The sequence below is a fragment of the Trichophyton rubrum genome (genome assembly GCF_000151425.1).
Source record: "Trichophyton rubrum CBS 118892 genomic scaffold supercont2.10, whole genome shotgun sequence".
NCBI lineage: Eukaryota > Fungi > Ascomycota > Eurotiomycetes > Onygenales > Arthrodermataceae > Trichophyton > Trichophyton rubrum.
Genome location: NW_003456419.1, coordinates 792,988 through 815,539, shown reverse-complemented (window position 1 = coordinate 815,539; position 22,552 = coordinate 792,988). Strand labels below are relative to the sequence as shown.

Genomic DNA, 22,552 nt, shown 5'->3' with positions numbered 1-22,552 from the left:
GCGATAAGCCTACGGGCCATGGTAGACTTCATTGCAGCATCGCTTGGACTCCACACAGGAAGACTATCGTTGGTCTGGGGGTTGGAAGCCTGAGACTTTGCTGGAGACACCGCTCTTGTGGATTGTGCTGCTGGAGGCATGGTTGTCGTAGGGGTCGATCCTAAGATAGGCCTCGTAACGGAAGGGGATCCAGAAACAACTGCGTTCGAATTGTATACAGGACGACCCAAGGCCTTGGCTGGAATGGTGGGTGCCCTAGCGGTTCTTACACTCTCAAGAAAGTTGGACCTCGGGTTATGAATGGAAATATCCACATTATGGGTATACTGGGCACGGCAGTCTGTAGAGGTCTTGCCAATATAATACCATAAGGTTTCCGGCTTTGTCAGGTCAACTATACAGGAATCCGGATTAAATGGGGGTTGCTCGCAAATGAAATCCTCCCAGCGGTAGCTGGAGGAAGTATCACCAAATATCATTCCATGAGATGGCATGGATGAATTCGAATCGTTCCTCGAATCGGGCTTTCGAGAAAGGTGGGCAGGAAGAGGCAGGATATTTGGGGGTAGTGGGGGAAAATTAGTCTTTTTGACTATTAAGGTCCATCGGTAGGGAAGCTCAATCACGTCACTGGAATGGAATGAACAAAATAAGGTGGTTAGTGAATGGCAAGAAATGATAAACTGGAAAAATACTTACCCTCGTGGAAGCACTTTCAGCATTAGCGAGCGCTCCAATGGGCGGTTTTCCAACACCACGGCTCCGTTAATCTCCTTATCAGCTTGGAATTGCATCAGGTCTCCTGGCTTCAACTTGATTGCTGTCTCCAGAACCTTGGAGTCCATATCAAGCGTCTGTGATGGGAGAGAGCCAAATCTCTTCTGCCGATGGTATTTGCATTTCAAGTCGATAGCTGGAACTGAATACTCTTGACCATCATCCGCAACAACCGAAGTTTCGCCAAATTCCACCTGGACACCTGCAAGCAATGCACATGTAGGATGGTATGACCTAGCACACTTCCCATACATACACTGGAAGCAAGCACCTTTTACCTCGCGACAGAACAAGCATTTTAGGCCCATTCTTGCTTTTGGAATCTTGTCAATATCGCAGACAATCTCACGTCCGAGGTCATCCTTAAGGATAGAGGTCTCCTCAATAAACAAGGCGCATCGTCTATGTGCTTGTGATTGACCACCTTCGATGGGCAACAGCTCTTCGTAGTCCATACTATTTGGGCATAGTACACATGGCGGCTTCTTTGGCGAAATCTAAATGCAACTTGGCACGCTTGGATTTAGGCTCAATACCATCAACTTTCCGTTTTCTAGGTCTTGTGGATTTTTCCGGAACGCTTCGAGGAGGAGTGAGAAGGTCAGAGGCACCTTCATACTGTTCACTTCTAGTCTCATCGTAGTACTCCGGAGTAGTTTCACCCCGTAATTTCCGTTCAATCTCCTCGACGTCGATCCAAACAGTATCCGTTTCGCAGTGGCATTTCTTGGCGATACGGGCATAGTCGAGCCAACTTTCCGTAGCAAAATTGACTGACTCTGCACAGTTGTACCCCAAGTTGAATCCGGAGTGGTATCCATACGGGAACGTGATAACGAACTCGCCTTCATAGTGCACTAGTTTATTCGCGGTAATGCCATACTGAGACTTGAGGACGGTAGGGGAAATAAGGTAGGTCTTATGTCGTAAGAACTGGCTGCAGTTTTTCGAGTCTGTTGGCCAAATGCCTGTTGGGTAGTTAAAATTAGTCAGTATTTCATGTTGCACATCTGCGTGTTTATCAAGCATCTAAACTTACTCCGCATCGCTGCCTCGAAACGTGGAAGGTCTTCCTGTGAGATGCTGTACCACTGTTTAGGAGCGCCAAAGTGGATGTAGTTAATGCTGTAGAGGTCAACATCTTCAAGATGCCAAGCGAAAGTGGCCTTCCACATGCCAAGGTATACATAGGCGGTGTTGACACCAGGGACTTTTTGGCCGAGAACATCCAGAAGATTTGGCAGGTTGGCAACATTCCATGAAGTCACGGCATCATCAAACAAGGAACCTGGCATATCAGCACCATACATGGGGTTGTTATACATAAGAGATTTCCAATAAGCGGTTTCGAGTTCTTCACACCTTTCAGCGGTGAACTCTTCGTTACTGGAGAGACGATAGTCAAAATCGATGAAAGCTTCTTCATCAATATAGTCATCTTGCTCATCTCGGTTATTTTTCCGTCGAGCAGAGACAGACTTTGGTTGTCTGCCTTTTGGCTTTGGGGCAGGCAATGGCTCTCCATCACTTAGTTCCTCGGATTTGGCTTTGACTGGCTTTGACACTGGGGACACCGGAGTAGGAGGGCTTTCAGGTTTGGATCCTTGACCATCATCCTGGCGTTCGGGCAATTCCTCACTGGCTTTACGCTTACTTGAAGTTGTTTTGCGTTTCTGAGATTCACCTTTGTTACCGTGACTTCTGACTGTAACCCGGGCCTTCCCTTGGGTCCAACGTCTTTCTCCTCGTCTAGCTGGAGGTTGATGACTGATCTCTTCAGACAACGCTTTCCACTGTGGAAGATTGTATGACCGCTGTTTCTCAATGTTTGCCTGAGTAAAGGTTCCGTGAGACCCTGTAAACTCCTGGACGATAGGATTCTTGATGCGGATGGTCTTGACAGCCTCGTCTAGGGCGGGAAGCGAGTCCGTCCTATTTAGTTGTCAAGAGTCAGCGTGACAAGTCTTCAACACTAATACAACGACTCGTGGTTCCAGATCGACTTGCAAAGCCAATAATATGTGTCATTGAAGCCTGCAGTACTCACCACTCCTTTGGAGGAACCACTTTCACAATTCCCGACTTCATGCCATATTTATCAATACAGCGAATGAAGGCTCGAAAGTCTCGGAACTGGTCCATGGTCTGGAGAAAAAAGGATTCAGAATTAGTGTCTCGTGAAGTAATAAAACAAAAGGTCAAGATACGATAGCTATGGTATGCAAACGAACCGGCTTGAAGACCGGCACTCTCCCACCCTCATAATAATGATCTGGTTGAATATCTTCTAGAATAGGAGAGGTACCGTCATCCTCGATGGAAGGACGAGGAGAAGCCGAGCAAGAATTGATCCCATGGAGGTGCATCTTCTCTCCGTCGGCGCTGGCAGGTGGGGTCATCGATGCAGCAGTGTTGCCGCCTGGAACACTGTGTTGTTCTGCCATGACTGGTAGATCGAGCTATACGAACATGTGTCGCACCCTCTTCTCTCCACTAAATAGTTATCTGTGTATTTCGTCTCTCACTTGCCGAACGTTTCTCCCCTATGCCTTTTTTGGTCTCCTTCCCTCTTGTTAGCCTTAACACTGCCGTGTTGAGCAGGCGATTGACGATCGTCTGGTGGGTAGGCGCCAACGTATGATGAGAACAAGGGAGAGATCGATTCCCGCCTCCCCAAGGAAGGTCTTGTAGGTGACAAGGAGAGGCAAGAAAAGAAGTTTGACGAACGGCGGAGGATCCGATATTAAGTATGTATGCTGGTGGCAGCGAAGAAGGCGTGTAGTGTAGTAAATATGGTTGGGCAGAAGAAAACAACCAGGATTGATTAGCGGGTTACTTCCGGGTGTTAGGGAGTCGCTTAGTACGTATCGTGAGCGTAAGGGAAGAAGAAAAATAGGGGGGGAAAAAAAAAAAAAGAAAAAAGAAAAGAACTCGAGACAGCCGGGAGAGAGAGAGTGGTATGACTAGTCGAACGAGGCTTTCTTTCCTGCAGGGACGTTGATATCAGACAGCACGGCGATGAGGGAGCAGTAAAGACACCATTGGAAGGACAACAGCTCTTGTGAAGTCCGCACGGCCAACGCGGCGCTCTTTGGGGTGCTCGAGGAAGAAATCGAAGGTTCGAATGATAGATCGGTCGTGCTGGTTCCGACAAGCCCCTTGTGAATATGCGGTTTTTGGTGCTAAGTAGTTTATTGTCGCAGGGCCCTGGAAGTACCCTTTTTCCGTCGTGCCCCTGCCCGGTCTGGCAGCAACCAAACCAGAAGCAGCAAGCAGCAGCACCGGCACAGCGCCCGTCTCGACTCTGGGTCTCTGGTGCTCCTTCAAGCCGCAATTCGAGGCTTTTCGCTCCCGGCGACGCAGACGCTGAAAGGTGAAGGTGAAGTTGAAGTCGAAAAAAGTCGAAAAAGTTGTCGAGCAGTCGAAGTTTTGCAAGTCGACGTCGAAAAATACCGAATCAGGCAATTGGCTGAGAGTAGGCGGCGCTAGTCCCTACTCGGCAAGTATCAACTACGCTAGTCTTATCTGGGCGAAAGAAGTGGCCGCTTTAGCAGTGACGTAATAGATGTCATGTGATGGTTCTCTTTTTGCTGATTAGATAAGGAGAGAAGTTTAATTTGGATATCAGATATAGTCACAAAAAGGGGGAAACGACCAAGAAGAGCAGGCCAGGCGAGAGCGGAGGACGAGGAGGAGAAAGGACAACGCATCAGAGCCACACCTGGTGGTCAGATGGCATGCAGGAAAAGAGGGCACCCAGAGGGTGACGGAAGAGCAAAAAAAAGGGCCCCTCATTTCTTACAGTTTATATCGCGGGGAAACAGACAGAAGCATATGCAGCATTCTGTGGCAGTTGACCACTCATGATTTAAAGCATTTACCCGCCATCTCCTTGGTTTATTTCCACCTGCCCTGTCAAATTGCTTAGTATTCGCTGAATTTCAGGCTCTTTCCCACCAGGCGTCGGGGGGAGGAGGCCTTGCTGTCTTCTCTTTCGCCCGTTCTCACTGCCTTCAGTGCATGCAGGAGCATTCCTGCATCAAAGAACCCGTCTAGACGCTCAGAGTTAGTCATCGAATACTACAAGTTAAAAAAAAAAAAGAAGACGATAAGAGGGGAAAAAAAAAAAAAAAGAAAAAGAAAAAGAGAGTGAGGAAAAAGAAAGGAAGGAGAGAGAGGAACTGCACATACAGCCGCCCATCCCATCGTCGTCACCACTCTCGATACCATCCATGTCACCCAGGGATTCCGTTCTGATCACTCGTCCCTTTCGCTCGGACTTTGTTCCAGTCTGTTTGTGGGCGGAGTCAGAGACAGCCGCCTTGCCCCTGGCCCTTGACTGGTTTGTGGCTCGCAGCAGTTTGCGAATCTCGACTAGATATGAATCAAGCGTATCCATAAACCTGCTAGTCTGTCGATGCTTAGAGGATGCGCAGATAGATATCGTGTCATCCTTTAAGATATACCCAATTCCAAATCCATCACCAGAAGTCGGTCCAAATCCAAAGTGACGCAGCGCGGGATTCCCACAGTTTGACGTCGAGAGGATGGTGTTGCTAATTCTATCCCATCCTGGATCGCTAAACAGCGCTGGTGTGGTAGGCGTCTGGCGGTTGCGAGAACCACGCGTGCTGCTCTGCGCTCCCTCCGCAATATCAGCCTCCGCAGACGATTCGCCGTCCGAAACTAACACTGCAGCGCCTTCACCGAGGGATCTCTGCCACAGGCAGTAGAGTGCGTAAAGGTGTCGGTCCTGGCCCAGTCCCTTTGAACATGTCCTTGTAGTATCTACATGCTTCTCGCATGCCCGCTTGAGGGCCCTCACCTTCTCTGCCGCAGGATTATCGCCCCAGAACGTCTTGACGAACTCTGTTGACTCAGCAGAGACAGTACGTATCGCTTCTGTTCTCCCATGCAGGAAGAACTTCGTCATCGCAGGCTCATACGTCGTTTCGATACGCCCGTATAAACCATAATATGCTGCCTGGAACGCCATTTGCACAAACGCATCCGGAGAAAAACCCATGCTGGTTATAAAATTCTTCCCATACCCTGTGAAATCCAGGGTCTCAAATTCATGTTGACGTAATAAGTCTGCTAGATGAGATTCTGCAAACCGTAACGCCGTGCTCAGCTCTGGTCCCATGTCCCATTCGAGCTTGTGAGGCGTTGTGCTAGCGTCATCAAGCCTGTCAGTTGTGTCGCGTTTGCATGGCGGAGGACTGCTTGACGCCCACAAACTCGGTGCCTGGCCATTGATGGTCCTGGCAAACCGAAGAATTGTATCCGTGTAGACATCACTGGCAAAACGAAGAACCGTATGCCCATCCACACCAGTATGTTCGAAATTGATTCCTGCGCTCCCGTTCTTGCAAACAATGATCTGAAGCTTGTCGTACCATCTGTTCGTGCATGTTCCAATCTGCACCCCTCGAACAATTTTGCTTGTGCCGCACAGCATGTTCCCGCAAAGTTCTGCCACGTTGGATGGTTCAGTAGAATCAAGGCAGAGCACAAATAATGCGGTGTCGACAATATTCAGGCACTCTGCATTGTTTGAATTGCCATCTTGGGTCAAAATGTCCCTCAGCTTAGACCAAACTTTCCTACTCTCAGTACTCAGGACACCCACGGCCCCCTTGGCTGCCTCCTGGGTCGGTGTCTGTTCGGCGTCGTCACTAATCACTCTGAGGTTCATCGAAATATCTTTCTCGCTCATCAAGTGGTTGTTGTCCTCGTCCAAAACATCAAACCAGTAGAACTGACCCCGACATAGCACCACAAGATGTCTTGATGCGGAGTCTTGACCGATTACACAGCCCTTGGGCGTAGGTACCCGTGCTGTCCCAAATAGCCGCGAGTACTGGAACATGCAAAGCGGCTTGCCGCGTACCGTGTCAGGTGCAAGCTCCTCCTTACGCACTGCACGGACAAATGACAAGGCAGAGACAACAAGGGAGGCAGCTCTCGTTACTTGGTTGTTCCTTGCTGGTGTTGGGTCATCTGCCAGTAGGAAAAAGGGGTTGAGGTTGAGTACAACAGCTAACCAACGGTTTTAGTTACCATGTCTTTTCGTTCTAAGGGATCTGATAGAAAGGTTCTCCTCACGGTTGTCAAAATTCAAGTATGAATCATACCCTGGCCACGATCCATGGTCAGCTCAACACATACTTCTCTTGGTGCTATGTCTTACAGAATTGTTCTATGTAGCTGGACTTGGAAGTAGCATATTTCTTCAGCTTTTCCTGAAGCCCAGGCCCCTCAGCTTCCATGAATTCTTTCACAGCAACCCTTGTGGCCTCGTGTTCCTTTGTGCTCTGTAGCGGAGCTAAAGCCTCGAGGTACTTTGAACAGGTCGACTCAAGGTCCGGTATAGGTAATTTTGGCAGTGAGTTCTGGTTGGCAAAGGTAATACCTTTACTTTCGACTGTCTCATCTTCTTTGCCAATCCCTCTATTAAATGTTGCCATATTCTCGCCCTTAGTTGCCATGGACCTAATTGTGGGCGACAGTTTAGGTATAGTGGATGTCGAGCACCTCGTTCTATCGTCAACGTCAGGAGGGTCTCGAAGGTGCTTTATGTGGCTAAGAACCTGGAATGCCATGAATAAGCACTGTACTAAATTTATAAAAATCATAGAAAAAAAAAAAGTACAACGCGGGTGAATATCAGGTGAAACGAGCGGGGGCTAGAGCAGAGATAGAGAGAAGTTGTAGGGCACTGCGGTAGAAATAGTGATGATCATAGAGATAGTATAGCAGCATCTGTGACACGGAGAGAGGGGGGGAGTAGGGACTGTTGGATATATCAGCCTTCACATGGAGATGGCAGCTGTATCAAATGAAGCCACAAGCATTTGCCAGAGGGTATCCACCACATGGCGTTAAAGTAGGGGATATATAGCTGGCATAGCAGCCTTGTCCACGGGAAAGGAGTTCGCAGCCAAACCCCGCGGCTGCCAACCACGAGATGACATCACGGGTTTTCTTCCTTGGGGGCTTGGTGGCTTTGGCCGTCCATGTGAGCAGAAGGCAGAGGCTATAGAAGGGACGGCCGCGTGTGTTCGGAATGTGTGAGGGAAAGTTGGTAGAGTATGCTGGATGGTTGGACGAACATTTAGCTAGGGCAGAGAACTACAGGCCATCAACGACCCGGCTTGTTTGTGAGAGTAGGCAGTGGTGAGAGAGAACCCACGGGGTAGTAAACTGGTTACCGTTTATTTGCCTGACCAGCCACACTCACATTGGTAGTTAAGATAGTTATGCGGAATAGTGATAAAGATGGCTATCGTATCCAGATGTCCCGGCGTTGACTGTGGTCGGAAAAGAAGTAGAAGACCATAGATGCAGCTCCGTGAGTATCTATATATAACTAGCATCTCCGTCTCGGGTGGATGTGCCGAGGGGACGGGTTGGCTAGTCAACTTGGCGGCGAGCTTGGTAGCGACCCATGGAGGTAACTTTCAAATCACGGCGAGTCATTTTGGATACAAACAAGCGTCTCCAGGCCTCCTCTTCAGCCCTCGGCGTCGGCCGGTGTAACTTGGCACGTAACTACATGTTCCGGCGTTAGGTTGCACTCGATCTCGATGATGAACTGTTTCTTTCAACGAAGATACATAATCCCCTATAGCTAGTTACCAGGTCTTCTTTTAGAAACCCCTCTTCAGCGAGATAATATATCTGAATGATTATCACAGTCTATTCAGTAGTTAACTATTCAGTTTAGTTGTATTTATTCATAACTTCTGTCGCCGCCTGAGCTCTACTCTTTCTCTTTCTTTCATCAGCTTCTCCGCAAATTCCGGCTTTGCAGGAGTGGCAACCTTATGATGCTCTGCTGTTGCATACACAATCTTCCCGTCCACGGACTCTATAACTCCCCGAAGCATGGCCATTGTTCTTCCATGCTGAAGAGTAGTGCATTTAATCCGGATGGTAGTTCCTGTGATAAGCCCTTTCGTTAAACATCATGCTCCATACACTCATGTTTACTCGTGTCTGGGAAAGGGGGTTTATATCATTCATCATGACAAGACATACCAGTAGGTATCCCCTTGAGATAGGACAGGTTTAGAGATCGTGAGACGCCTTGCAGGAAACTAGTTATATGATATTAAAATGTGGTCAAATGGCGAAAAATAGGAAGAGAAAGACGCACTACCAATACCCAGGCTTAGATACTGGATTCATTGATATGGCAGTGCACATGTCTTTCATTCGATGGCTATCAGCAACTTTTTCATTCCAGGAGTTCTATAATAAGAGCAGGTAGGATATTAACATACCGAATACTACAGCACACGCACCTCCATGCATAACACCTATGTATTTGAACCCGGGGTGTCATTATAATTCTTATTGCAAATTCTCGGTAAAACAGAGACTTTAATACCATTTAAATTTGACCAGTATTCAGTTACATCCATCTCCCATGTTGCACCCCCTGAGGGCTCAGCATCAATGAGGCGGATATCCTCAAAAAACCGTCTATCATAACCCTGTAAGGGATGGGAGAAGCGTCAGCGGCTAGCTACTCCTCTTCTATTCCACTTCGTAAGGGTTCAACGAAGATATGTTACAGCGTACCTGGTAGTTTTTCTCTTTCGTTATTTCCCCATAACTACGGAGAGAATGTTAGAATGTACGGTGTACAATACTCATTCATTGGGGCAAGGGGCAGCTTAGGCAGCTTACACCTTAAGGAAAGTTTCAATAGACTCCCTTGCTCTTTGTTTTGCTTCAGTTTCCGCCATTTTTGGATCACATAAAAGAAAGAAAAGATGGTTTATGTATGGGAACCAGCAAGAATCGAGAGAAGACCTTGCGGTTTAGGTATATGAAAGACTTGCCTGCCTGCTGGAAGGCTGGGAAGAAGGTTCTTGCTGCGGCTGAATATCGGCCGAGGCTAACTATGGAACCAACCGATAATACGTTTCAAAGCCTTTGACACCCACACATCAATGCTAGTTCGTTTCGGCGTTACGGAGTATTTCGTAGTTGATAGGGGACATTTTTATAAGTTTGAATGGCAAGTTTGGTGCTCTGAAGTGGCCGGAATTTGGACGTGGATACATAATTCCATACGCAAATGCATCCAACACAATGGGCCATTCTACAATAGACCAAGAGGTACAGAACAAATTACTTAAGGTTCGCTTTCTGTAGCCATAGCCAGTGAAATGAGTTCTATAAGTTTACTCCGTATCATTTGGCTGTTCGAGCTTCCACTTCTCCGCCCGGTGATGCTCTTCGGTGTTGGGGAGCGTAGGCAAAAAGGGGGTCACCTTGAGGCTAGTCCCGAACAGGACAGGAACGGATCAATTTAACACCGGCGCAAGTACTGTTATGACTAAGCCGCTGATTAGGTAACCTCAATCATTCTCAGGGGCCAAAGTTTTATGCAAAAAAAGGTTCTCTGCAGAGCCAACAAAGATATAAACAAGCAGCTTTGGAAACAGGCAAGCAATGAAATGATTAAGGTGGCAGCAAGTCAGCCATTGACATCAATATCTAACTCTGTTTCTGGATCATGGCTGTCAATCCGTCGGCTCTGGGAACACAAAGTCCAAAATTCAAGAAAGCCACCCGCCTCGTGTGTTGGATCGTACCTATCCGGGACGCCCCGAAGAACCAACGCCTTTAAGCAGACAGTGTTGTCTCTACAGAACAGAGTACGGAGTACTCCGTACAGAGCTCAAAACGAGGCTCGTGAGGCATCTCGTCACATATCGACAGTCTTTATTTCCCTTTTTATTACCGACTGGCTTGTATTTCTTTTGCAACCGACCAAGTCAAAGTCAATACGGAGTAATGCCGCGTGTTCATGGATTCGAGTCCTTAGGCGGACAAGATATTAGGATCTCCAACTCCTAGGCTGGATTCATATCACCTTAGTGATAATAAGATGGCCCCTTGGTACGGAATATCTTCTTGTCTCTTGTGGTTTACCAACGCTAGCTCGGAAGTGTCTCACTCCCACGCCACAACGAGTAAAGCGTGCGACAGGAACTAGGGGTGCAGCAACATAAACCTAGCTAAGTGCTAATGCAAAGGCGCTATTGAGGCTATTGATAGCTTAGTGGCGAATATCCCAATTGGCATTCAGAAAACACCCGCAAGCGGGGAGTTAAACTCACAAGATAATCCCCTTAAACTGGGTGAAAGAAACACCCAAGTCGCTCGGCCAACCCAAAATGTGGAGTGAAAGAGCTATACTTTCACTCTTGCGCATCACACTCTTCGAAGCTTCCCCGGTGGAGAATGTTGAAGTGTCTGCTTATTTCAACCCTCACGATTGGCTTTCCCGATTTACAGGCATGTCTATCAGGCAACAGAGAGCGCAATAATATTCTGACTTCAATTGTTCTAGCCCTGATCATACTCCGTACGGGCGCGGGAATTAGAGTGGTGGGACGTTATCCTGTGCACGCCAGTAGAACGGCTCCTACTGCGTACAATCGCAGGCTAAGGACAAAAAAGCTGATATTACTTGCAGAGATAGAAAGCAGGCTTGAAATCGCCTGGTACCACACCTTATCACCACGGCTCTCCTAGAAGTTTCTTATGCGAAGGGAAAAGTGTATTCCGTACGGAGTATGCATAACAAGTTATACACGAAAGGCTCGTTCAAGCACCTGGACAAGAATTATGGGAGATACGCTTGAAATATGGCTCGGTTCTAGTTTTACTACTCCGTCAAGATATCGGTGAGAATAACTTGTGGAACTGCCGAGCACATTCATCTAGATGCAGGTACTCAGTACTCCTGATGGAGTACCCCAAGCATCATCCAGGGATCAAGGCGGGAGAACATCATACCCCTTTGACACTCCACGCCTATCGAACCCCTTTAAACAACACCTCTGTGGTGATTGCCAATGTTGCCCGAGGTAACAATTCTCCAATTAAAAAGCTGGTGCGTCCGTGGACCCAATAACCTTCACCCCCTTTTGCCCCACAAAACTCAATTCTTCCATAGATCACAGATCGACAAAGCCACAATTTTCTTTTGACCTCAACCGCTCTCGAGACGACAAATGACATCGGAACAGAGACATCCCACAAAATGTGATGAACGAGAGCTACAGAGCTCGAGTGATGCTGATGGAAACGTGGTTTGAACAGGGTGTTCTGCAGCCTACATACATTTTATTACGGTATACTCCGTACACGAGGGTACAAGATCATGTTCGGGTTGGCAGCCTGATTTCCAAACTATGGGATCAAAGAGCCCCCTCAATCAAGACGTCTCGGACTATTGATGTCAAAGTGACAAGGGAGTGGAGCAGGTGGTGGGATCTTGCAGGCATGACCACCAATTCCGAGAGTTTGTTTTGTGCCAATGCGGATCCGGCATACAACGAATAACACAAGGCAGCAGATATTCCTTTTAGCTGGGTTTCACTAGAAGGTGCGCCCCCCAAAAGGAGACACGAGATTGTACCTGGATCTGCAATGACGGGTGAGAGAAAAGGGTGACATCTCGGAAGAGGGCTGTACTCGGGAGTACAGAAAGCATAAAAGGACGGCAAATCCCTTCTGGAGGGCTCTTCTCTCTCTTTTCTCATCCAGCAACCAACTTGAGACAAGTCACTCATTCATTCTCTTCATTTCTTCCAGTCTCTTCAGTCATTCCCCTTGCTGGTTCTCATTCCTTCATTTCTTCGAAACCACATTTCTTCGAAACCACATTCCTTCGAACAAACTTCATAATGCGTCTCTCCATCGTTTTCTCGGCCGTCATGGCCAGCTCTGCCATGGCCGCTCCCACCATTGTCGGAGGAGTTGGTAACAACGTACCAGCCACGAGGGGTGCTGTTGGAACCGTCGACAACGTTGCCCCAGGTGTTGCAAGCCGCGATGTCGTCAATGGAATTGCTGGCGGTGCTGTCGGTGCTGTCCACGGCGTCGCTAGCGGGGCTGCCGGACTCAAGACCGGAAGCATTGTGAAGCGTGACCTTGTTAACAACGCTGCTGGTGGTGCTGTTGGTGTTGCTGGCGGCGCTGTCAACCAAGCTGCCGGCGATGTTGTTCACGGTGCTACTAACAGTAAGCGTGATGTCGTCAACCACGCTGCCGGCGGAGCCCTTCATGTCGCTGGCAATGCTGTTAATGGAGCAGCTGGCAACACAGTTGACGGTGCTACTGCTTTCAAGCGTGATGTTGTTGGTCAGGCCGCTAACGATGCCACTGGAATTACCAACGGTGCTGTCACGAACACCGCTGGTAAAACAGCCGGTCAGGTTGTTGGCAACGTTAAGAGAGATACTCTTCCTAACTTGAACGGAGTTACTGGTGTTGTTGGTACTGCCAAGAACCTCGTTGGTGGTGCCACCGGAAACGTCGCTGGAGGAATTGTTAAGCGTGTGGAGGGTGTTAACAACATGGTTTCTGGTGTTACTGATAGAACCGTGGGCGGAGCTGGCAGCATCGTCGGCGCAAACGTTGTCGGACAGACATCGACTGGTGCTACCAACACAGTCGGCGGAATCATGGACATCACCAAGGGTGTCACCCAGCACCAGAAGCGTGAACTTCCTGCAGTTGGAGGAGTCACTGGCGCTGTCAAGGGAGTCACTGGAAACCTTCTAGGCGGTGCTACCGGCCCTATTGCCGGTATCGCTGGCCGCCGAGTCTAACCTTCAATGATGAAGCTGCCGGCATGACGAATTTCTGTTGAATATCCGTACGTACTCTGGATTCCCCTTCTTACACTGGATGTAAGAAGTTACTAACTACCAGTTCAGTTCTCCAGGTGATTTGTCAATGGCCACCAAGGATTTCCAGGTAGCCCGGACCGTTGGAGGAGTCTGCGCTCGGAGCCCGTGCTGAAAATAGACGAGGACGGCATGATATTTTGATGTTTTGTTTATACCTTTTTCGAAGAGCCCTCTGGATTTTTGTTCTTTTTATCAGCCTCAGGGGTTCAGCTCATTACTCGCTTATTAATTTCATTTTATCAATGATACGACTCATCTATTGTATGTTTAACATTCTTGTATTTGTTTTTTGGTCGTCGGGATCGTTTTTGGACATACAAAAAATGCTTCTTGGTGTACATTTATCTGGAAGTAGCAAAGACGCTGTGTTTGTATTCATATTAATTAGATCTCAATTCAATTTCATGACTTGTAATTATTTACTCTACTGGTATACGCAAGGGACCTTCAAGTGTTTTATTGTTATTATCTTTCTTGTAGAAAGAGTTGGGCGATTGCCCGACAGACCGTGGTTTCGAATTGCACAGCCAGGGATTCGTTAAAATACCAGGGAGTTACATTTCGTTTCAATTGCGAGGGTGCTGGCATCAGAAGGTCTAATCGTCCCTCCCGGGGCGTCGCTCTGGACCGTATAATAATGCGGAGGGCAGTATGGACAGGGAACTTAGCAGATCTCAACTGTGGTAAGCCCCTGTACTTGCCGAGACTCAAAGGGTGCAAGAAGAAGAAACCATGAGAATGATTCGAGAATGAGTAGCCATATGGAGTACCTGTATCTTGCCCCGCCACGTGGAAAGTGCAAAGTGACATATTAATACGAAGGAAGCAGTCGTATTTGCTATATTGAAAAATATTGGAAGTTTGGGGTTGCTGAGTATGTCTGGACATCATGGCTGTTTACTACCAGGCCCGAGCAAAGCAGTCTCGGCAGGATGTTTGAGAGCCCCATGTCCCATGAACACACCGACACCAGCTTGCACAGCTATTCATAGCGCTCTGTCACAACCATACCGGCGCCTGTGAGTTAGCGGGCGGGAGCATGCTTGGTGGCTCAGGGGTTTGCTGGCCTGCGCCCTGATACAGACGGTGCATGCATTCTCCCTTGATAGCAGCTTTTCACGAGATACTGGGTTTGACTGTGCGACAGTGACAGCCTCAGTTACCACATCTCCTCAACACACACTGCTCTCCGGCTCCTCTGTCCTCTCCGTCGGCTTCATCGTCTTCATCGTCTCCGTCGTCTTCTTCTCCCTTTCCCGAACTCAACATAACTCTGTAGGTTACATAAGCAGAAGTAAACACTGGTAACAACGTTACAGTACTATTACCATAATTGGCACTGAGTTCCTGCAGTATTTTGTGCGTAACTGGGGGTTTGCGTCGCCTTTAAGGCTGGAAACGTTACAATACCTTACCAGACCCTGATCTTCACTTTGGGCCCAAAAAGGACAAATTAACGACCAACATCAACATCCAACTTCATCAGAAGAAAAAGGTCGAGCCTGTCCGAGATCAAGCAGAAAGGGACCTTCAAGTGAGCAGAAGAAGAGGCAAGCAAGCAACGATGATGGGTTGCTAGGCAGCTCCGTCTCCCCACAGCTCTCTTTCGCCCTCTCATCCTTCATGGTAGGCCCCTTCAGCCTTGTTTCTAGGGGGGGGGTGCAGCTTGCATATTCACCATCCAACTAACGCAGAACGGGGTACGAACAGAAATCGCTCAACTTACGTGTTCGTTGTAAGTGTTGCTGCTGCTGCGACCTCAGTCCTGATCCGCCACTCGTTATCGCCTGCTGGTCCTATACGAGCGGAGACATATGGAACATTATTGTCGTCTATGTATTATCACCGCCCGCGTATAAGTAGACCAGCAGCAACGCTCTTCGGCCTCCATACCAAGTATATATACGCTGTCAAAGGAGAAGCAGGTGAGTTTCTCGATTGGTGGTTTTCTTTTCTTTTCTTTTTACCCCCTCCCTTGTGTTTCTTTTCTTTTTGCTCACCCTTTCAGGAGATAATTGGTGTGTTTCGCATCTTCTTGGTTCGCTGTGTTATTTTTTTTTATTTTTTATTTTTTCGCTTCGAGTCCATCCAAGACAGCTCGTATCCCTCCTCGTTGCCATCCCTCTCTCACCAGCTGCCCCTTGCCGCTTGTCTTTCCTGTCTGTTGTTAGTTATATTGTGGCTGAACAGGCCGTTGTTTGTCTCCATATTATTTTCAGCACCGCTGCGACCCTTCTCTGTTGACCAGAACGGGTGGCTGCTACTGTATATTTCAAGCAACTCCGAACAAACAATCTACGGAGCACCACGGGTCATTTTGCGGACCTGCTGACTTTGGCCGCTGAGGAGCAGCTAGGAAGCACAACGCTGAAATAGCCATACACATGGTCCCTGAACCTCACACTGATACGTCCGCCCATACTCTGTACAGACAGACATCGACGTGGCCCTGCGGCCTTGCCCCCGTTCCCCGTCCCTGACATCGCATATTGATCGCCCTCCCCGCTCGTCGCCCTCCTTGCACGAATACCGGAGCATCCTTTCCTTTTACTTTTGAATACACATACGCAGTCTGAATGGGGGCCGTTTAAGAACCAACGGCTGCCTCTCATTCGATAGAATATCGGTCTATATTTGGGGCAACACCTTCGTAGCGGTTTTGCGATTATAGCTGAAACAAGTCGCTACCCGGATAATTCTCACTACCAAGGGTGATCAAAAGCTCGGACATCCTGCTTTACTTCTCAGATGCTTCACATCACAACCTCGATAGATCCGCCTTCTTCGCTCGCTTTTTGCCAGATCGGATCATCCCCCTTTTTCTTAACTCGACACTTGTCCTGAACGTACAGTTGGAATACAGTTGGGGTTATTGTCAAAGATGGATATGGATGCTTCAGCCTCGACTGAGTCGCCTGACGACCAAGATGACTTTCCCATCCACTGCAAAGGATGCGGCGAGGTATGGTATTGCTCATGGGCTCCCCCTCCATTTTCACTATATCATGTTTTGATTTTTGCTAAAATATCTTTTTCTAGATTCTCGAGGAAGGAAAAGCCTTTGAACTCGGTATGTGAATTTTGATCCCCTTTGTGCTTCAAGCGACCAACCTCAGCTAACCATCTATTAGCCGGAAACCGATGGCATATTGACTGCTTCCGATGCCATACTTGCGGCGCTTACCTTGACTCCGACGTAAATCTCCTCATGGTCGGCGATGGTTCTCTCGTGTGCCGAAACTGTGCTTATAGCTGCAGCTCTTGCGGTTCCAAGATTGACGACGTTGCCATTGTAACCGGTGAACAAGCTTTTTGCGCTGGTTGCTTCAAATGTCGCAATTGCAAGAAAAAGATCGAGAATCTCCGTTACGCGCGGACCTCACAGGGTATATTCTGTATGGATTGCCATGAATCGTTAATGTCGAGAAGGAGGAAACGGACTGCCCGAAATGCTGCGCAACGGCAAAAGCCCCCGGCTCCCAGCATGCATCTAGACAAATCACTTCCATCACTTCCCGCTTCTATGGTAGCGCCTGAAAATAATCCACCCCCACCGTCCTCTTCCGATATATACTCCGATTCAACAACAGAACATCTTCCTCAGTCTAGACAAGAAGATGACCGGGCAGCTAAATCATACTCTTCACACCAAGGTATGTTTGAAGTAACTCGTGGCGAAAGCTTTGATGTTGGGTTTGGCTAAAATGTACATTTTTTTGCTAGATAATAACCAACTCCTCCCCTCGAGTACGTATAATAGCAACCGTCAATCGGTAGCTACCCACAGGTCAGATGGCTCCGGCGGTGGTGAAGAGTTCCTTATACCTGTTGCTTTTGACCCTACTCCTTCCGAGCATGCGTCCCCACACTTGGGTTCTCCGCACTCATCCATGACCCTGAACGATGGACAAAAGGATTATTTTGGCCGGGCACCCTCCAATGCACTGGGAATTTCAGCAGATGGGCCACCCGTGTTATCGCCGACGCATATTGCATATCAGGATAAGCGCCAAATGAACCCCAACCCACAGCAGTGGATTCAGGCAACTGTTACTCCCCCTCAATCTCAAACTACAAATAATGCTATCCAAAGAACTGGCTCGCACAGTGCTCGAACTAGCATGAACATAGACAGCTCTAGGATATCGCAAGAGGGTTCAAGAGGCAAGGATCAAGCCACTTTGGGTGGCAGCGCCCACCTCACACCAGGTGAAAGGTCATCTAATCGCCATTCAGTCCCAGGAAAGGATACCATTATCTCTCAATCATCCAGTTTCAACCCAAGGAAAAAGGTATTAAATGAGCAATCCAACCCCGGAACAGTTTCTTCCTCAAATCAGCTGCAGTACCCACCCAAGAGAGGGGACTCTCTAGAGAGCAAGCTACATCATAATATCCAAAGGAAAGAAATACCACAGCCTTCACAGGACCATGCGGAGAAGCCGGAGGGTACCGTTAGGTCCTCAACTAGTTCTGACTATGCATCGGTAGCTTCGAAAGCCGTTGAAACTACGCCGCCAAGCCACTTCAATACCACCACCGGTGGTGCGGGTGCTGTATCACCGTCCCATACGAGGTCTGCATCTGGAGGAGCGAGCGGAAATGTTTTACCCCCGGACTCTCAGCGTCAAAATCCATCTGGTTCTTCTCCCGGCCTTCTACGTTATAGTGCTGTTGGAGACTTCTCTCTAGATGAAGATATGGCACGAATTCTTGGGGATGACCCGCAAGCTCAAGACTCATTCCTACGTAAGGTGTCGAATTCTGTTCGACACGGTAGAAGCTTCAGTGACAAAGGCTCACGGTTATCCCGAGATAGCAAATGGCCTGCTAAAACTCCCCTCGAGGCAGGCAACTCTGGGAATGATATTAGTAGCCCAACTTCTAGTGGACTTGACCCCAAAGATGAACTAACGTGGCTCAAGAGCGAATTGAAACGGGAACGCCAGAAGGTTATTGAAAAGGATCAGAAGATTTTGGAATTAGAGACCTCGCTTAATGCTACTGTAAATATTAAGCAGGTCAATACAGAGCTACGGGAGAAGAGATCTACCGTGATCTTCTTAGATGCTCAAAAAGAGATCATCCTCCGGGAGCTGGAGGTATGGAAGGAACACATCGCAGCTGAGAAGAAAAATAATAAGCCGCTTGACCTGGGGAAGATGAGCAATTCGGTTCTTCGAGACCTGGCGGAATCTCTGGAGAATTTGAAAAATACTTTTGCCCCGCAGATCGAAGAATTGATTCAGAAACGCAATGATTTGGTCGAAGAATTATCTAATTTAGGGAAGATGAAAGACAAGAGTTTCCAGGAATTCGAACAATTGTCTCTGAAGAATGCGCAGTTGGCAGAATTAAACAACCAGCTGGTGCACCAAATTCAGGAATTATACAAGGCGAACTCCAATACATCTGGTGGTAGCGTTCGACAACCTCCTCCAAATGGCTTAGGAATATATTCCCACCAAAAAGACAAACCAAGTACCTCATTAGAAGCACGTTCTACCCCATATGAAGCGGTAGGCTCCAGCTCTAGCGTTACAGTGCCGGAAGAAGCCGAGCCGGCCACAGTCATTCAAGGCCCCCATGTTGTGAATATTCGCAAAGGACAACCCAAGAAATTCACCTGGAAAAAGGGTCAGAACGTTGCAAAGGGAGTTACCAAGGGCCTTAAGGGGGCATTTTTATATCAACGAGAGGGCCAACTTAACGAGAACTCTTCGTTTGTTTCCACCTCTCAACAAGAAAATAACGGTTCCACAATGCCACGCTCACAAACACAGGACCCATCCAGGCAAGGGTTTGGATTCTTTGGGAGCAATCAGAAGACCAAGCCCACTCCATGGAAGGGACAGTCCAACGGAAGTTCACCCGGTTTGGATACTCCAACGAGTAAGCTCATTTTGCGATCTATTTCTTACTGTCTGCTTTGTTTAGTAGAGCTAACATTTGCTAGATCTCTTTGGTGGCGAGCTGGAACAGCGCTTGGAAATTGAGAAAGCTGTCATACCTAGTATTGTCACTCGTTGTATCGAGGAAGTTGAACTTCGGGGTAGGGATGCTTCGATCTACCAACTATTAAAATATTTGCTAATCTGGGCTCTGCAGGAATGGACGTTGAAGGAATCTATCGTAAATCTGGAGGGAGTTCCCAAGTCCAGGCTATCCGCGAAGGTTTCGAGCGTTCTCGCGACTACGATATATCGGATCCTGACCTCGATATTAATGCCATTACCTCCACCCTTAAACAGTATTTCCGAATGCTCCCGACTCCGCTCGTTACATACCCTGTGTATGATATCCTTATCGAAGCAACAAATGTGACGCCCGTCTCAGCGAGAATTGAGATAATCCAACAGGCCCTTCAGGAACTTCCTCGCGTGCATAGGGATGTTTTAGAATTCCTCGTTTTTCACTTGAAGCGTGTTGTTGATCGCGAGAAGGAAAATCTTATGACTAGTCTCAACATTGCTGTCGTTTTTGCACCTACCATCTTGCGCCCCGAGAGCTTAAGTCGTGAAATGACTGATGTCCAGAAGAAGAATGAAACGATTCAGTTCATGGTAGAGAACTGCCAGGACATATTCATGGGCATCGAAGAGTGAAATGTTGCTAACACCGCAACTAGGCTAGAATTGCGGACACAGCCAAGGTCAAGCTACAACCTCTGCTAACAGCCCTTTTCCTATTTCTCTTGATGGATAAAACAATTTCAGGAAGAAAATTTGGAGGGGCTACTTTTGCATTATGCCTTCCTATTGCCTGACATAATTTATCTTTCCTCATTTCGCAACTCCTTCCCGATCCTCTCCAAACTTCTGGCTTGGCTGCTAATTTGACAATGGCTACAGCGTCTTACTGTCTCTTCCTCCGCTCTACACCGATTACATGTGGCACGCCATTTTTCTATTTCGCTTCTTCAATTTCGCAAATGGGAAAACAAAAGGGGGAAGAAGTACTGGAATTGAAACACAACTTCGGAAATCATAGAAACTTTCTGCTGGCCCAGATTGGAGTATGATTTTATTTCCCTTTTCTTGCGTCCTCTATTTATCCCCCTCTTAATGCCTTTTGCAGCTACGATGATTTTGCCACTCTTGCTTTTGTTCTTGTGTCATTCCTTTTTTCCTTTCTTTTCTTTTCTTTTTCTTTCTTTCTTTTTTTTTTTTTTTTTTTTTGACTTGTTGAGAGCTACCCCCTTTTTGCGCGTACTACTTGTTTATGGTTTTGTCCAAATACCCTTCAACTCTTCGACTTATTGCTACTTATCTAGTAGCTAGCAAATTAATAGCAAGCAAGAATGATTACGATAGTAGATTAATTATGTCTAGTAGTAAAAATGGAGCAACAATCAACTAGCATGGATATGCAGATGACTTGCTAGGGTCCGTCATTCGTGTGGAAATTGAATGCTAGAGTATTATTGATCTATAAGTAAGCTTAAAACGTTTCATCTACACCAGAGCGGCGAATAATACTTGGGCTATTGTTAGGGTCATCATAAATATCGCCCAGATCATCAGTCAGCTCGCTCGCCCCAGCAGTGTAGAGTAAATCCGAAACGATTCGCTTCGAGGCTTCCTTTGCTGTATCGTTGGTAATGTATGTGAGTATCATGTTATAACCAAGGGGAAGCCGAAAGTTGAAGTGAACATACCTGGAGTTTTCATTAGTCGACTTTGCGGCACGTGGAACTGCATGGTCTTTGGTGGGCTAAAGTCAACGAGCGCCGAGTCATCTTCATCATCATCATCCGCATATCTGCCTTTCTTAAAGTCCTCATCACTGTCCCACTGGTTTGGATCTCCTTTGAATTTATTTGAAGGTGTGGCTAGAATACTAACTCCAGGAGTTCTGGTCTCGCTGTGGTTGCGTTTAGCCGCGCTGCGTCGAATCATAGGTGAGTCGAACAACTCTGTGTGTAGTTTAGGCGCTTCTAGCTCAGGGCTTGAAAGAGGAGAATCATCCAGCTTATACCGGGAAGTAGATGGAGTAGCGACGTTAAATTTATTGTTCCCTTTAGCGGTAGTAAGCCTTCGTGTGTTTGTCAGTGGGGTTGCCTGAACACGATACGTTTTATCCAGAACCCGGTGCATGAGAGGGTCGGCCCTATCCCCCTTTAGAGCCGTAGATAGGTTAAGTTTCGATGTAGGATTGAACGCGGTAGATGAGGAAGTATTAGGTGTAGCAATTTCGTTATATCCAAGCTGGTTTTCTTTCCCGGGGGTCCTGGGTCCTGCGCCGCAGAGCTGGAGGGGTGATTCAATAGCGGGTAGATTATCTTCACGTTGGTCAAAGGTTGAGGAGTATTCCATACGTGGGGAGGTAGTATCATCATCGGGTATGGCACGAGATGATATGCCCCTGGCACGCGGAGTGCTGTGTGAAGGGGATAATGAAAGTGTCGAAAGGTCAGGGTCATCTTCATCCTTAACCTTCTGGTTTATTGATATATGCTCCGAAGAAGGTGAAGCATAGGATTCGGACTCTTCTTGGTAAGTTGAGTCATCTGTAGCGGTCGCGTTGGTACTAACAGTAGCGTCCTGTTCATTATCAATTGGCGGTTGCTCCTCGTAGCCAGACAACGAAACGTTGGCGCTTGCTTCAAAGAACTGCTTCCAGAACTAATATCGTTTGTCAGATGAATGCGTTTAAGCGTACATATTGCAGTTTATTGCGATTCTACCTTGGAAGTTTCCCAAACGTCCTTTGAGTTCTCCGCGTATTGTTCAACGATTGGTATGATGCTAGAGGTAACGATCCGGTGGGCTTTATTAAAATTGGAATCGATTTCTGCGTTTCAATAGACACCACACATTAGCCAGCGGTAACGATACATCGAACCCAAAGACCACTTACCTTGTAATGTCAGAGTGATGGACTGTTCAAGTTTCTCCAGCTCCTCTGTAAGAGTGAGACTGCGCTGTACTGCTGGTGGATGGGACATGCTGCCGGAGAGAGACCGTCTAGCCGGCTGGTTGTTTTGCTCGTTTGACCGGCTATCGCGCGTTCAAGTACAAAAAAGCGTTGTTGATGTCTAAATTAATATAAAT

At 47.6% G+C, this 22,552-nt stretch overlaps 8 protein-coding genes across 11 annotated transcripts in view; 3 read left to right on the top strand and 5 right to left on the bottom strand.

The window, feature by feature from the left end:
• Positions 1-1,232, bottom strand: part of TERG_12577 (uncharacterized protein) — a gene marked incomplete at both ends in the record, with an annotated part of 2,424 nt that extends 1,192 nt beyond the window's left edge. Inside the window, 2 exons of the mRNA XM_047751520.1 lie at positions 14-630; positions 700-1,232. Of these exons, the coding sequence (XP_047607331.1) occupies positions 14-630; positions 700-1,232 (1,150 nt within the window). The remainder of the gene's footprint in view (positions 1-13; positions 631-699) is intronic.
• Position 1,233: 1 nt separating this feature from the next.
• TERG_12576 (uncharacterized protein) lies at positions 1,234-3,221 on the bottom strand (the record flags this gene model as incomplete). The annotated part of the gene is made up of 4 exons (XM_003232004.2): positions 1,234-1,745; positions 1,817-2,709; positions 2,825-2,922; positions 3,009-3,221. The coding sequence occupies 4 exons, from the start codon at positions 3,219-3,221 to the stop codon at positions 1,234-1,236; spliced, it is 1,716 nt and encodes a 571-aa protein (XP_003232052.2).
• Positions 3,222-4,864: 1,643 nt separating this feature from the next.
• Positions 4,865-6,649, bottom strand: TERG_07669 (uncharacterized protein; the record flags this gene model as incomplete). Its single annotated transcript, XM_003232003.2, has 1 exon — positions 4,865-6,649. The coding sequence occupies one exon, from the start codon at positions 6,647-6,649 to the stop codon at positions 4,865-4,867; it is 1,785 nt and encodes a 594-aa protein (XP_003232051.2).
• A 1,867-nt stretch (positions 6,650-8,516) lies between these two features.
• On the bottom strand, positions 8,517-9,533 carry TERG_07667 (uncharacterized protein; the record flags this gene model as incomplete). The annotated part of the gene is made up of 7 exons (XM_003232002.1): positions 8,517-8,722; positions 8,821-8,879; positions 8,939-8,990; positions 9,066-9,101; positions 9,173-9,278; positions 9,367-9,400; positions 9,475-9,533. The coding sequence occupies 7 exons, from the start codon at positions 9,531-9,533 to the stop codon at positions 8,517-8,519; spliced, it is 552 nt and encodes a 183-aa protein (XP_003232050.1).
• Positions 9,534-11,850: 2,317 nt separating this feature from the next.
• On the top strand, positions 11,851-12,147 carry TERG_07666 (uncharacterized protein; the record flags this gene model as incomplete). Its single annotated transcript, XM_003232001.2, has 1 exon — positions 11,851-12,147. One exon carries the CDS (start codon positions 11,851-11,853, stop codon positions 12,145-12,147), a length of 297 nt encoding a protein of 98 aa, XP_003232049.2.
• Positions 12,148-12,491: 344 nt separating this feature from the next.
• Positions 12,492-13,418, top strand: TERG_07665 (uncharacterized protein; the record flags this gene model as incomplete). The annotated part of the gene is made up of 1 exon (XM_003232000.2): positions 12,492-13,418. The coding sequence occupies one exon, from the start codon at positions 12,492-12,494 to the stop codon at positions 13,416-13,418; it is 927 nt and encodes a 308-aa protein (XP_003232048.2).
• Positions 13,419-16,067: 2,649 nt separating this feature from the next.
• Positions 16,068-20,644, top strand: TERG_07664 (uncharacterized protein). Of its 2 annotated transcripts, XM_047750456.1 has the most exons (3): positions 16,068-19,551; positions 19,608-20,151; positions 20,351-20,369. In XM_047750456.1, exon 1 carries the CDS (start codon positions 17,186-17,188, stop codon positions 19,493-19,495), a length of 2,310 nt encoding a protein of 769 aa, XP_047607330.1. In that variant the 5' UTR covers positions 16,068-17,185; the 3' UTR covers positions 19,496-19,551; positions 19,608-20,151; positions 20,351-20,369. The 2 variants fall into 2 exon arrangements, with proteins under 2 accessions (XP_047607330.1, XP_047604799.1); XM_047748810.1 differs by having other exon boundaries at positions 16,068-17,152; positions 17,223-20,644.
• A 26-nt stretch (positions 20,645-20,670) lies between these two features.
• TERG_07663 (uncharacterized protein) lies at positions 20,671-22,547 on the bottom strand. 3 transcript variants are annotated; one of them, XM_047748809.1, is made up of 2 exons: positions 21,157-22,547; positions 20,671-21,085 (listed from the first exon to the last, which is right to left on the bottom strand). In XM_047748809.1, the coding sequence occupies exons 1-2, from the start codon at positions 21,812-21,814 to the stop codon at positions 20,940-20,942; spliced, it is 804 nt and encodes a 267-aa protein (XP_047604798.1). In that variant the 5' UTR covers positions 21,815-22,547; the 3' UTR covers positions 20,671-20,939. The 3 variants fall into 3 exon arrangements, with proteins under 3 accessions (XP_047604798.1, XP_047607329.1, XP_047607328.1); XM_047750455.1 differs by having other exon boundaries at positions 20,671-22,292; positions 22,359-22,547; XM_047750454.1 differs by having other exon boundaries at positions 20,671-22,547.
• Positions 22,548-22,552: the final 5 nt, after the last annotated feature.